Source organism: Fomitopsis serialis, assembly GCF_022376445.1.
Source record: "Fomitopsis serialis strain Sig1Antser10 chromosome Unknown B0H18scaffold_65, whole genome shotgun sequence".
NCBI lineage: Eukaryota > Fungi > Basidiomycota > Agaricomycetes > Polyporales > Fomitopsidaceae > Fomitopsis > Fomitopsis serialis.
Window position 1 is genome coordinate 1 of NW_025955025.1, and position 11,257 is coordinate 11,257.

The following is an 11,257-nucleotide window of genomic DNA, read 5'->3' on the forward strand; positions in this document are numbered from 1 at the left end:
GTGAGCGTCTCATATAGTTCCTTGTCCCACAAATCATTCAACCAGAAATATTCCGGGACCTCGAGCGCGTTGAATTCAGTGAGGCTGGCGAGCATGACCGGGCCTCCATGGACCGGCGCGATGTCGACAGGCCGCACAACATTCGTGAGCGGGATGACCTCACCCGCACGCTGGACAACTCCTCCAGCATCCACATGAAGGCGTCGTCGCAGCCGGTACATGAGGATGTCCGCGGTCTTGCAGGGATGCCCATAGTCATCCAGGTCAGCAAAAGCGAAGTCTTGGATGTATACCAACGGTGTCTGCAGCCGTGCATGGAGGACGCAACCTTTGCGAGGGAGCGGTTCGAAGACGATGCGGACTTGAGCAACTAGCGATCCTATAATTTGGCGAGGTTTAGTATGAGCTACGTCGAGTATCTGCAATCTGTCACTCACCATGCTGTCGTAATTCTCCATTCGCGGTCAGGCTGTCAACGAGGACAGCATCGCACATCCCGGAGTCATAGTGTTCGGTGGTATTGCACGCAGAGTCTCGGGTTCCAATCGAACGGCATCGTCGTAGGTCGATAGCGTTTGGATCCGATACGTGTGCCACACATGCACATAATCGAATCCAGCGTCGTGAGAATTCAAAGACCAGCGTACAACACCTTGTCGGCTGTCCAGGTCGTAGCCTTGGATATAGTCGACTACGGCTGCACGGAAATCAGGGAGGTGGTATAGAGCTGGGATTTCGTTGATATGATGTGTCGCGGTCGGTTTCTTTGTGAGATGGAAGGCGACATCTGAGTTATCTGCCCTGACGGACCCTGTCGCAAAGAGATTGCGTGATGCTCGTCGGCCACGAATGCATCGCTCGGCACCAGTACCAGGCAGCGAGTGTGCCACCCACGTACGTGCCACACCAGCAGAGGACGCGTCGTTGAGATCGACAGTATCCATTCCAGCGACTCCAGGGAACACGTTCAACAGTCCGGCATCGTGCGCCTTGAAGAGCGAATAGATCTCGAACATTTGTAGGCGTTCTATGCGGTCAAGATGGCGTGCACATTGTGATCCGTAGCTGGTCCGTTGATGATTCGTGAACATGGTAAAAGGCTTCTTCGCTTCCGTGCGGAGTAGGTGCTCTACAGCGTCGCAGCTCCACTGGGGGAGCGCACCGTGAGACAATATGGCGGGAACGAAATTTGACAGTAATTCGAGCTTCGGGATGTGCCAGTGGTCTAGCGAGCCACGGCCGCCCGCGTCCATGATGGCTTGTTTGTTCTCGTGGAAAACACGTAGGTTGGTCTCCATGCGCGCCAAGGAGGATGGCGTATGTCGAGGACTCTGTGCTGCAAGGAGGAACTCGATGATCGCGCGCATTGCACGCATGAACGCAGGAGTAACAGCGCCTTCAATAGCGACGACGGTGGAGCGCATGACCTCCCGATACATACGCCCCGTCATTTGCTTCACTTCGGAGACCTGGCGCAGCCCAGCATAGCCGATCCGTTTGTGCCGTGCATTGAGGCGACGATCCAGTTCGGCAGGACCAACATGAATCTGACAGGCCTTGAGGAAGTGGTCCCAAAATAACTTCGCGTCGGCGTGCAAGAGGTCGGGAACACTCAAAAGAGAGGGATCAGTGAGATGGTAATCGCGCCACCAAGGTTTGTGTACGCCATTGAGGCCTACTTTAGCGCACTCGCGCGAGAAGTCGTGGACTCGCCAAGGGTCGACTTTCTTTGCGACTTGATGAATCAGGTCTAGTGTGTGCGCTTTCGTACGTGGCGCATGCGTCAAGCCGTCACCGAACTGCTTGGTAGTTGCAAGAGAGACAGGGGAGACGGAGGGACCAACAGCGGTCATCGAGAGTTGTTCGGGGAGATCACCGCAGAGAGCGACGACTGGGGGAAAGACTAGACGTACGTTGCCGTACCCATCAGCCATCTCCTTCCCGTATCTGGCCGCCCACTTCAGCTTGTGCGTTATGATGTCCATGGCCTCATGCATCACACGATTGGCCAGGACACCGTTGTAGTCGTGGTGTACATCGAACTTCGGCACAGGGAGGTAGGCAACGCACATCCAGGCGTTATTGGAGAGATTCGAGCGAATAGCACTGGGTATGGTTGCCAGCGTCATAAGAAGTGGATGCATCTCGATGTCACCAGTGTTGCTCGTCACTGACAGTTTGTCTGAACCAAACTGAATCGGGGAAACGGTGGCGCCAAGCGGAAGCTTGTTCTGTGAAGATATACGGACAACAGGTTTTGTCAGCAAGCGTCAACAAGATTGAAGATCTGAATACAGTACCTGAATGCGATATGCAAGACAAGCGGTGTTGAAGTCCGTTATGACTCGCTGACCGTATGCAGTGTGAATGGCGTTTGGCCCCGGAGAGCAATAAGGGGCGAGTATGGGGTTTCCGACCATGTATTCCAGGCATTCAAGTCCGTCACGCCAGATGAGCAATGGTTGCTGATGGCGCGGGGCTACATCATACCCCTTGATGGTGATTTCAGTTGTACGCCAGGCTGGACCGGATGGGAGCACCTCGATCCATGACCGTAGGGTGTGGCATGTACGAAACGAGGGTGGCCCATGTGTGCGAACCTACATTATCATTGCGTTAGAAGCTAATGACAGCCATGTATACACTCAAAACACATACCCAGCCAAGCTTCAAGAATTCGTCAATTTGAGTGGACGTCAATCGTTCATTCAACCACCGTGCCAATTCCACTTCTACAAGGTCAGCGAAAGGAAAAGCTGGGTTCGTACGACGTTCCTTGGCATATTTATCATGTTCAAAGGCTTCAAATATGTTTGGAAGTCTCTCGCCCCTGAATCGGTGAGCACACTGAGGATGTATGCTAGACGTCTCGCCAGGGCCAGCCTTCGACGCCTGTTCCTGCGTAAATGAATATGGATGTTTGGTGCTGATGTGCGTGATAAGCTGGTCATAGGCAGCAAAGACGAGCCCACAGTCTGCGCATTGGACAGCAAAGCCATTGTTGTAGGGGTTTTCATGGAGACTGGCGTCCATTGGAGTGGCAAGAGCATCCGCGTCAAGGGTCGTCACTGGACTTAGTGTGAATGCAGTTGAGTGTTTGACACGTGCCGCATCTCTACAGGAAGGCAGCCTCACTAAGCAAACACGGTGCGCCTCTCTTTCTTGTGCTCCTGTCATGGCTTCACCTCAAACTCAGCAGCAGCAATCCCTGGAGGCGGAACTGCCTCAGTGGACAGAGTCCTCCGCTGGCACTGACTCAGAGCCTCAGACCTCTACTCGTACTGACCATCGTGGCCGCTCCGTTGGGCGGCATCACCTGGTAGAAGACCTCCGAAGGTCTTTGTACAGCCACGACGAGGCTCATGTCCGATACAATCCGTACCCACAGACCCCCAGTAGTCACCGTTACCTCGATGCCTTTGGCTCGACAGACGTCATACAGGCACTCTCACGTAACTTCCCCTTGGCCATAGCTATCTCAGTGAGTGCATCGTCCCAGCATTCTTGTATCGCAGTCAATCTAACTGCTTTACTTGAGGCCGAGCCTATCCAGCAGTCCAAGCTCGCTACTCTCTCTGTCCGCACCATCACAGAGATGCTCAAAGCTGAGGGGGTGTCGCGCGCTGCTCGCCGCAGGGAGCTCACCACAATGAAGATCCAAATCGCAGAGAAGCAACGACAGATCGCCTTACTCAAGTCGCTCGTCCACTCTCAGGAAAGCTGTATCCAGCTAGCCGATGTCCATTTCGGTCAGCTGGAGAAGCATGCCCGCCAGCGCGACATCGATGTTGATGCTTGCATCCACGAGGATGAGGAGAGCGTCAACCGCTACTTGGAGGGTGTGGAGCCACAGTCCCCGGCTCATGACTCTGAGGAGAGCGAGGACGATGAAGAGGGCGAAAGGAGCAGTGACGGTCTTGATATGTCCAGCTCTGACACCGCTGTCATGGTGGACGGATTTGGCGGATACGAAGCTGTCAAGAAGGCCTAATGCCGGGCCTTGAGCGACTTGTCTACGGTACGTAGTATATCCTGTCATCAACGCCAGCCTGAGGCTGAGCGACTTATGTGTTCTACAGACATTCTCGTCCGAGTCACTGCATATCTTCGCATCACTTTGATCCATCCTATCACTTTCTTCCAGTCCTCACGTACCTCGGCCTCAGGCTTGTATGCTCCTTTTTCCCACTTTCCCATGACAGCTTCACTGCTTTGGCCAGTGGCTCGAGAGTTGATTACTGTTGTACTACGTTGTTGTGCCGAACTTGAATGTAATACTACCATGCGATGTGTCCGATATAGAATCGACGTCTGATATATATAGAACTGGCACATGCAGTTCCCATGTGCAAGCTGACGAAGAGCTCTTGCACGCTCCTCAGACTCAACGACAACCTCGCTCAGTACCCTGTAGTATGAGTCGTCTGGAGCGTGAGTCCAATACTTCAGTCCAACGTGGTCGGGCAAAGGGACCAGTGAAACCAACACAGCGAAAGGTAGGTATCCAATCTGCCCATCATAATATCACTGCTGCAACGCCTTACTGATCTTTCGATTGCCAGAACGTACGCGCTTTCCGTGCTGCCGACATGAATCCATCGGGAAACCCTCAGATGCCTCAAGTTGGGATCCCATCTGAGCAACCATTGGAGTCAGAAGCATACAAGAGTTACAGGACTCCTGCGGAACAGGAGGTGCGTCGCTGTTCAATTATTTTCTGACCAACTGAGCCATGATATATTTATCAAGGCATCAGTGCGGGCGCTGCATCAGTACACGGTGCAGTCTGCCGGCGAGGGCTCGACATACACAGGCCAGCACGCCATAGGTTCAGTTCAGCCTGCTGGCTCTCAGTATGCTGTGCAGCCTACCACGGGCCTAACGTACACGGGCCAGCCTGCCACGGGCCCAATGTACACGGGCCAGCCTGCCGCGGGCTCAACGTACACTACGAGTTCTGTTGAGGGCCCTGCTGGCTCTCAGTACGCCACGCAGCCTGCTGTGGCCTCAATGTACATAGACCAGCAAGCCACAGGCTCGACGTACACAGGCCAGCAACTTGACGCCATGGGCTCGACGTACGCCGCGAATTTCGTTGAGCCTGGTGGCTCTCAGTATGCCGTGCAGCCTGCCGGGGGCTCGACGTACACAGCTCAGCACACCATGGGCTTGGTTGAGCCTGCTGCCGGCTCGATGTACGCAGGGCAGTATGCCATCGGTCTGCCAGGTCAATCAACGGAGGCGGCAGCCAGCTATCCTATGGACGCCCAGGCCACCGAGAGCGGTGGCTATTTGACGGGTACGACTGGCTATGGGGACCACCCACAGCAATACAGTACCGTATCGCTCCCGATGCAGCCTGACCCGGCGAGTACGCAAATTCTACAACCACAGCCTCCGCAATACCATCCGGAATACCTTATCGCACCGCCGTCCAGCATAGGCCCGGAACGTTACCCGATCAGAGACACAAGCCGTTCCAGGGCTGCCCACCCTTACCATAGTACCGCCTCTACTGCTGGCGCCAACCCGGGCCTTGTGGGCCACCAGGCGTCGGGAATGAGAGTCCCTGAGCCAATTCCCCTTGAGGAGTACGGACTCGGAGGTGGAGGCGCACGTGTGATGAACACTAGGCAGATATCTGGGAATTTAACCCAGTCTCACAGGTCAGGATCGCGGCCTACTCAGCCGCCATCGCTCAATACGAGGCGGCCTCAGAGCAGTAAGTTGATTTGGAGGCTCAGGTATTTTGCGTGAATATCAGTTGATGATCATATGACCTGCAGGATCGCCGGAAGACAGTACAAATCAACAGCAAGTCATAGAGAGGCAACCCCAGTTCGAAAATGCCATGCGGTCTGCTGCCCAGCCAGTACTAGTAGTACTCGAGGACCTGTCCAACGAGGAGAAGAGAATCTTACGAAAGAAGTATACAGATACCGCCAGGCCGGGCATCCTTGAGTTCCTTGTGTTGACGTCTCCCTTCCCGTCCCCGGACGCATTGACTGACAAGTGTAACGAGCTCTTGAGGCTGCTACACAACGAGCGGAAGCTCGACATTGAGACTGTTGGAGAAGGCAAGAAACGCTTCAAGGCGTTCACGGACGAGAGGCTCCAGAAGATGGTGAGTCCTAGTAGGATTCCAATTATGTTTAATACCTCACGAGTCACGACATTAATTCACAGCTTAGGGAAATCCCTGGTACTCTTCGTGGGCTCTTCAAACAAGCGGCTACGTATCTGGTCCCGGTCCTCCTGTCCGGCTTCGGACCTCCCGGTATGCACTCGCTCGCCACCGACGACGTCACACGTCTTGTCGATGTTGCTCAGCTATGCGAGGAGAGGCGTATATCCGTCTGGAGGTATCTTGCTGCATCTCCGAGCTCTACAGGGCTTCTGCATGTTCTCGACGCCGAGGTGAGAACTCGGGCTTATGTCAACTGTTCTATACCTTTACTGAATAGTTCCCGAAGGGCAATGTCACGGCCCCATTTGAGAGAGATGGCATCGTCCCTTCTGTTCTGGATGCCGTCATTTTCCAGCGTCAAGGCGGTCTGTATTACACCCACACCCATCTCTTCTCTGAAGGTGTCCCGGACACGCTGGTATCTTTGGCGGCTTCAGCAGTGATCTCGAGCCTGCGTGAGTTCGAGAGCGGTAGACGCTCCAGCCGTGATTTCTCCCGCGATGCGAACAACACCGGGTGCGAAAACCTTACCAGATACGTTCAAACTGTCAAGGCCTCTGCAACACTGGGTGAGCGTTACAACTGTGTTAATCTCAATGTTGTCCAGCACGGCAGGTACGTCAGTTCTCACATTTTCTACTCAATATACTGATTCGGAGGACTGTATCTCAGAGGGTGGGGACCAGAGTAGGTGCTGAGCATTTGCGGGGCAACAATGGGTCTTTGCCGTGAGTTGCCTAAACTGACTCTCACTCAATATTCAAGACACTGACCTTCGACCCGCCACTCGCTATGTCATGTAGCCTATCGGAACGAACAGATGTATTGTACTTGTATAAATCCAGGCGCCGGTGCCACAGTTACGTCGATGAATGTAGTAAGAAATTCCATTTTTTTCTCTTAGCCAGCCGCAGACAAATGCGTTGCAAATGCGCTTGGAAAACTAAGATATGATTAACGCGCCACCTAGGGGGCCTCTGCTCCTAGCCCAATAAGAATCTATGCCGCCCGTACCCTTAAGATCGATCACGGGCGATGCGAATTGGCAATTCGACGACTTTGCAGATGCACACCCTGTGATCGGGTCGGCGCTCTGACCTGACCACGACCTGAGAAACAAGGCCTCGACAGCCTCCAGTGTAGCACCAGCAGACCTTATGCGGCGAGCTCACGACGACCTCCCCGATTCAAAAGCGTGACTTGAAGATGTGCTGCTGGCACACCGTGAGAACTCACGCCGACGCTTGCAAGTCTCTCGTGAGTCGTCGTGACCTTTCTCCCTCCTCTCATCTCCCCCCCATGCAACTTCGATGAAATCTTTGTCTCTGTCTGCGGCAGTCGACGACACAGCTGTTGATACATGCTACAGGTACCTCAGCATGTGTCCGGGAATTGCCAGCGTTGTCGCGAAGGTGAGTCCTTATGTGTTCCTGAAGGTCCCAAGCAGCGTGGTGACTCCGAGAGTAAAGCTCGGAGGCTCTCCGTTGTCTTGCAACTTGAAGTGAACATCAGATAGTGGGTCATCCTTGTTTGATGTGTTGGTACTTGCTCATGCTTACTCGCCATCACATGCATAGGGACCACGGGCTATGCCTATGGTACTGGGTCTTTTGGTGGTGTCACACAACTTCGGTGAGCCTGCATCTGTCATATCGACAGGAAGACAAGAACGAGCAACATCAAGTCACAGGTAAGTGACCAAGATCCTCCTCTCGCGCAAATCTGAGCCAACTGACCACCGTGATAGACACTGGCCCACCGCCTCACAGCCTTTCGCCTCAGCGTCCAAGCACAACGTATTGTCCGTTTCGGCTTCGCGAACTGGCCCGAAGCGAGTGTCCAACTGAGCAAGCAGTGATTGCCCTTTCGGATTGTCGCCGGTTTTCTCTTTGACCGTCGCCTGCATCGCCGACGATTCGCCATCGGTCGTCACTGATGCGCTGACCGCTCGGTCGAGAGTAACCATAGTTCGTAGACCAGTATATCGTATTCACTCCAGTATCGTAATGATACAATACATATCATCATTTTCTGCATTATTCAATCACGAGCCCGCGATTTGTTCCAACAAATTCAATGGTGCGACTGGTAGTTCTGAGGGGTCAGTAGTAGTCTGCTTCAAAATGACGGCCCTACACTGGGACAGCCCGTTAGCGGAGTTACATAAGCCACTTCATCTCCGAAACGCGTGCGCAAATCTCGACGCGCTCGACGCGTCGCCTTTGCTCGAACCCCAGCCTGACGATGGTAAGGCTCTTGTCGATGTTCATCACGGTCACGAACGTTATCGTGGCGCTGTTCGTGGGCCGGGTGCTGCTCGTGGTCCTCGTCAGTGAGTATTCGTCGTCGACGGATCTTGAGCGTGTGCTGATCAGTGCGCTGTGCAGCGATGGGTATGGCCCTGACAGGCGGCGTGGCGAACCTGTTGTTTGCGCTGATCAACCCCGTGGCGACGTACTGGGCGTTCGGCGCGGACTTTGTGTTTGCAGCGGGCACGCTCTTCGTTGCGAAAGTGTGTCTTCCGTACGACCAGAGCGTCGGCGGCCCGGTGTGCTCTTCCAGAGCATGACTCAGGTGTGTGTGATGTCTCCGTATTGTGTGCGTATGGCTAATATAATGGGTCCTGCAGCTCGGTGTGTCGTTCGGTTTGGCGATTACAAGGATCGTGTACGACTCGGAGCTCAAGAAGATGTCTGCGAAGGACGGCTTCGACGTCGACGGGACTGCCCACTCTCACCTGCTCGCCCGTTTCTACCTGCCAGGCAGCCCTCGCCCTCATGATTGCTCTCGTCGCCCGTCTCACACGCTTGCCCGCCCACTACCCACCCGCTTGCCCGCTCTCGTCCGCCCGCCTCCGTCTTCTTGATGACTCGCTCGCCTACCTGCTCTTGTCTATCCGCCCATCATGCCAACACGCCTGCCTGCAAACTCACCCTCCTGCTCGCTCGCCAGCGCTCACTGTCAGCTTGCTCCTTACCTCGCTCGCCCGCCATTTCGCTGTACCCCTCGCCCGCCTCACACTTGTCTGTGTACTGCTCACCTGTTCCGCTTGCTGACTGTCTCGCCTGCCCACCACCTGTCATCCCTCTATCCCCTCTCGCTCACTGTCTCGCTCGCTCGCTATCTCGTGCGCCTGCTGTCTGCCGACTGTCTCGCTCACCGACTGTCTTGCTCGCCGACTGTCTCACTCGCCCGCTGACTTGCTGTCTCGCCATCTCGCTGTCTCACGCAATGTCCCGGAGTAAGAACCACAACTTCAAAAGCATCCATGTGACTGTTATACCCACACCTGCACAGCCTCTCATCCACGGTTCTTCTTGCACGCGCCCTCTCGCCTGCGCTCTCATCTACTCGGCCAGCCGGCCACCCACTCACCTGCACGATCGCCCATGCGATTGTCCACACGTTCACACACCCACTGCCCTGTGGACCCGCCTACTTGCACGTAGACCCAAAAGCGTGTATGAGCGAACGAAAATACGGGCTACGAGAGTGATGATCTCGAAGCAGGTGTACGCCGGACGAGTACAAATCATTAGTTTATGTATTAGATTATATCGTGATAGATCTCAGTTCTGCCACCTGCCGATCTGCCGCTGCCACCCGCCGAGTCGCCGTGGCCACGGCATTGCTCGGCCATCACAGAATGGGTAGCAAAGGGGCTGTCCCGGTGTTGGGGGCGCGTTTTGAAGCAGACCCTTAGAAGACCGTCCTCTCCCCCACTCAAAGAGGTTTTCTTTAGGGTCTGCCTAGGGGAGACTAGGCCAAACCTGGCCCGCGTGTATGGATCGTGCCATGGATGCATGACCGTGCACGCTTCTCTCGTACGCTGCTCTACTCTGACATGCGCACACCCCGGCTCTGCGTGTATGGATCGTGCCACGGATGCATGATCCGTGCATGCTTTGCTCGTACGGACGTCGCTGCTCTACTCTGACATGTAACACCCTGTCCTGGAACACGTCGTCAACATCATCATGATCGAGCAGAATCGGCCCATCCTAGAGGTTATCTCACCAACCTCTCAAACAAGCTGCCCGTGCTCGTACATGGAGTCAGCGAAGAGGCTTCGCACAGTGTGACGAACTCTGCGTATGTCGCTGAAGCAGTGAATCCGTCTTCCGACATAGCTCTTGACGTGTCTGCAGCAAAGGTCGTTCCCGGAATCAAAAGACAACAACAGCGACTGGTCAGACATGCTGACCTTGGCACGCGTCCTCTCCATGCGTGGTCCACGGCGCAGTTGGACAATCAGGTATCGCAGGTACGAGTTCCAGGAGCTCCCTCGGCGGCAGCAGTACTAAATGTCGGTCTCTCAAGTACCTCAGCCTGTCGAAGTCGTTGTGAATGGCGTTCCGCGGGCTCCGCAGGTCAAGCCTGCTCTGCCTACTCAGTCTGCTCGGCCCGTCCACCCTGATACGGGCAATCATCCTCCGCGGCATGCGTTCAAGCACGCCTCGGACATCCCTCCGCCACTCCAGCCGAAACGACCAGGCCAGCTTGTTGCTCCGTCACCCATTGCAGGACCTTCCACTCCCGCCTCCGCCGCCACACTCCCCAATCCACCTACGCCTGCGCACGTTGCGAGTTCATCACAGACTCCAAAATCGTTCAGCCACCCTCCTCCGAAGTCGGCGTCCAAAGTCAGCACTCAGCGTTCGAAGCCTAGTTCATCGAAACGCCAGTGCCAGCGCCAGTGCCCGCTCTCGGCGACGCGTCTACATTGACCGCCACCTTACCGTCTACGCTGACCGCTGGGCCAGACGTTGTACCAGACCCTTTGCCCGCCCCGCTGGAACCGCCAAGGCCAGCTGGTAATTCGAGATCAACAGACGTGACGGCGAGGCTACGCGACAATGGACTGGAGGAGACTTAATATGTAATGTCTACGTAGGGCTTCGCCCTCTGTGACAAAAAAGGGATAACAAACAAACAGATGTGAGCTGAGATGGGAGAGCCATGTCAAGGCTGGCCGCTACGTGAGTACCCGAGACCACGTCAGCTGTCATCTGGCGAGTCTTACACAAAGATTATAGCTTTAGGGTGTACTGAATCGATTTTTCGCTCCCT

General features: G+C 55.0%; 4 protein-coding genes across 4 annotated transcripts; 3 read left to right on the plus strand and 1 right to left on the minus strand.

Annotated features, from left to right (window-relative positions):
• Positions 1-2: 2 nt before the first annotated feature.
• On the minus strand, positions 3-3,033 carry B0H18DRAFT_880772 (uncharacterized protein; the record flags this gene model as incomplete). Its single annotated transcript, XM_048040798.1, has 4 exons — positions 3-426; positions 478-2,231; positions 2,346-2,600; positions 2,659-3,033. Coding segments are annotated over 4 exons (2,808 nt in total), but the record flags the coding sequence as incomplete, so codon positions are not given.
• A 142-nt stretch (positions 3,034-3,175) lies between these two features.
• On the plus strand, positions 3,176-3,991 carry B0H18DRAFT_1121701 (uncharacterized protein; the record flags this gene model as incomplete). The annotated part of the gene is made up of 2 exons (XM_048034375.1): positions 3,176-3,481; positions 3,539-3,991. 2 exons carry the CDS (start codon positions 3,176-3,178, stop codon positions 3,989-3,991), a joined length of 759 nt encoding a protein of 252 aa, XP_047890410.1.
• Positions 3,992-4,589: 598 nt separating this feature from the next.
• On the plus strand, positions 4,590-6,878 carry B0H18DRAFT_1121702 (uncharacterized protein; the record flags this gene model as incomplete). Its single annotated transcript, XM_048034376.1, has 6 exons — positions 4,590-4,694; positions 4,750-5,722; positions 5,787-6,124; positions 6,187-6,417; positions 6,474-6,802; positions 6,860-6,878. The coding sequence occupies 6 exons, from the start codon at positions 4,590-4,592 to the stop codon at positions 6,876-6,878; spliced, it is 1,995 nt and encodes a 664-aa protein (XP_047890411.1).
• Positions 6,879-8,431: 1,553 nt separating this feature from the next.
• On the plus strand, positions 8,432-9,053 carry B0H18DRAFT_1121703 (uncharacterized protein; the record flags this gene model as incomplete). Its single annotated transcript, XM_048034377.1, has 3 exons — positions 8,432-8,519; positions 8,575-8,735; positions 8,817-9,053. 3 exons carry the CDS (start codon positions 8,432-8,434, stop codon positions 9,051-9,053), a joined length of 486 nt encoding a protein of 161 aa, XP_047890412.1.
• Positions 9,054-11,257: the final 2,204 nt, after the last annotated feature.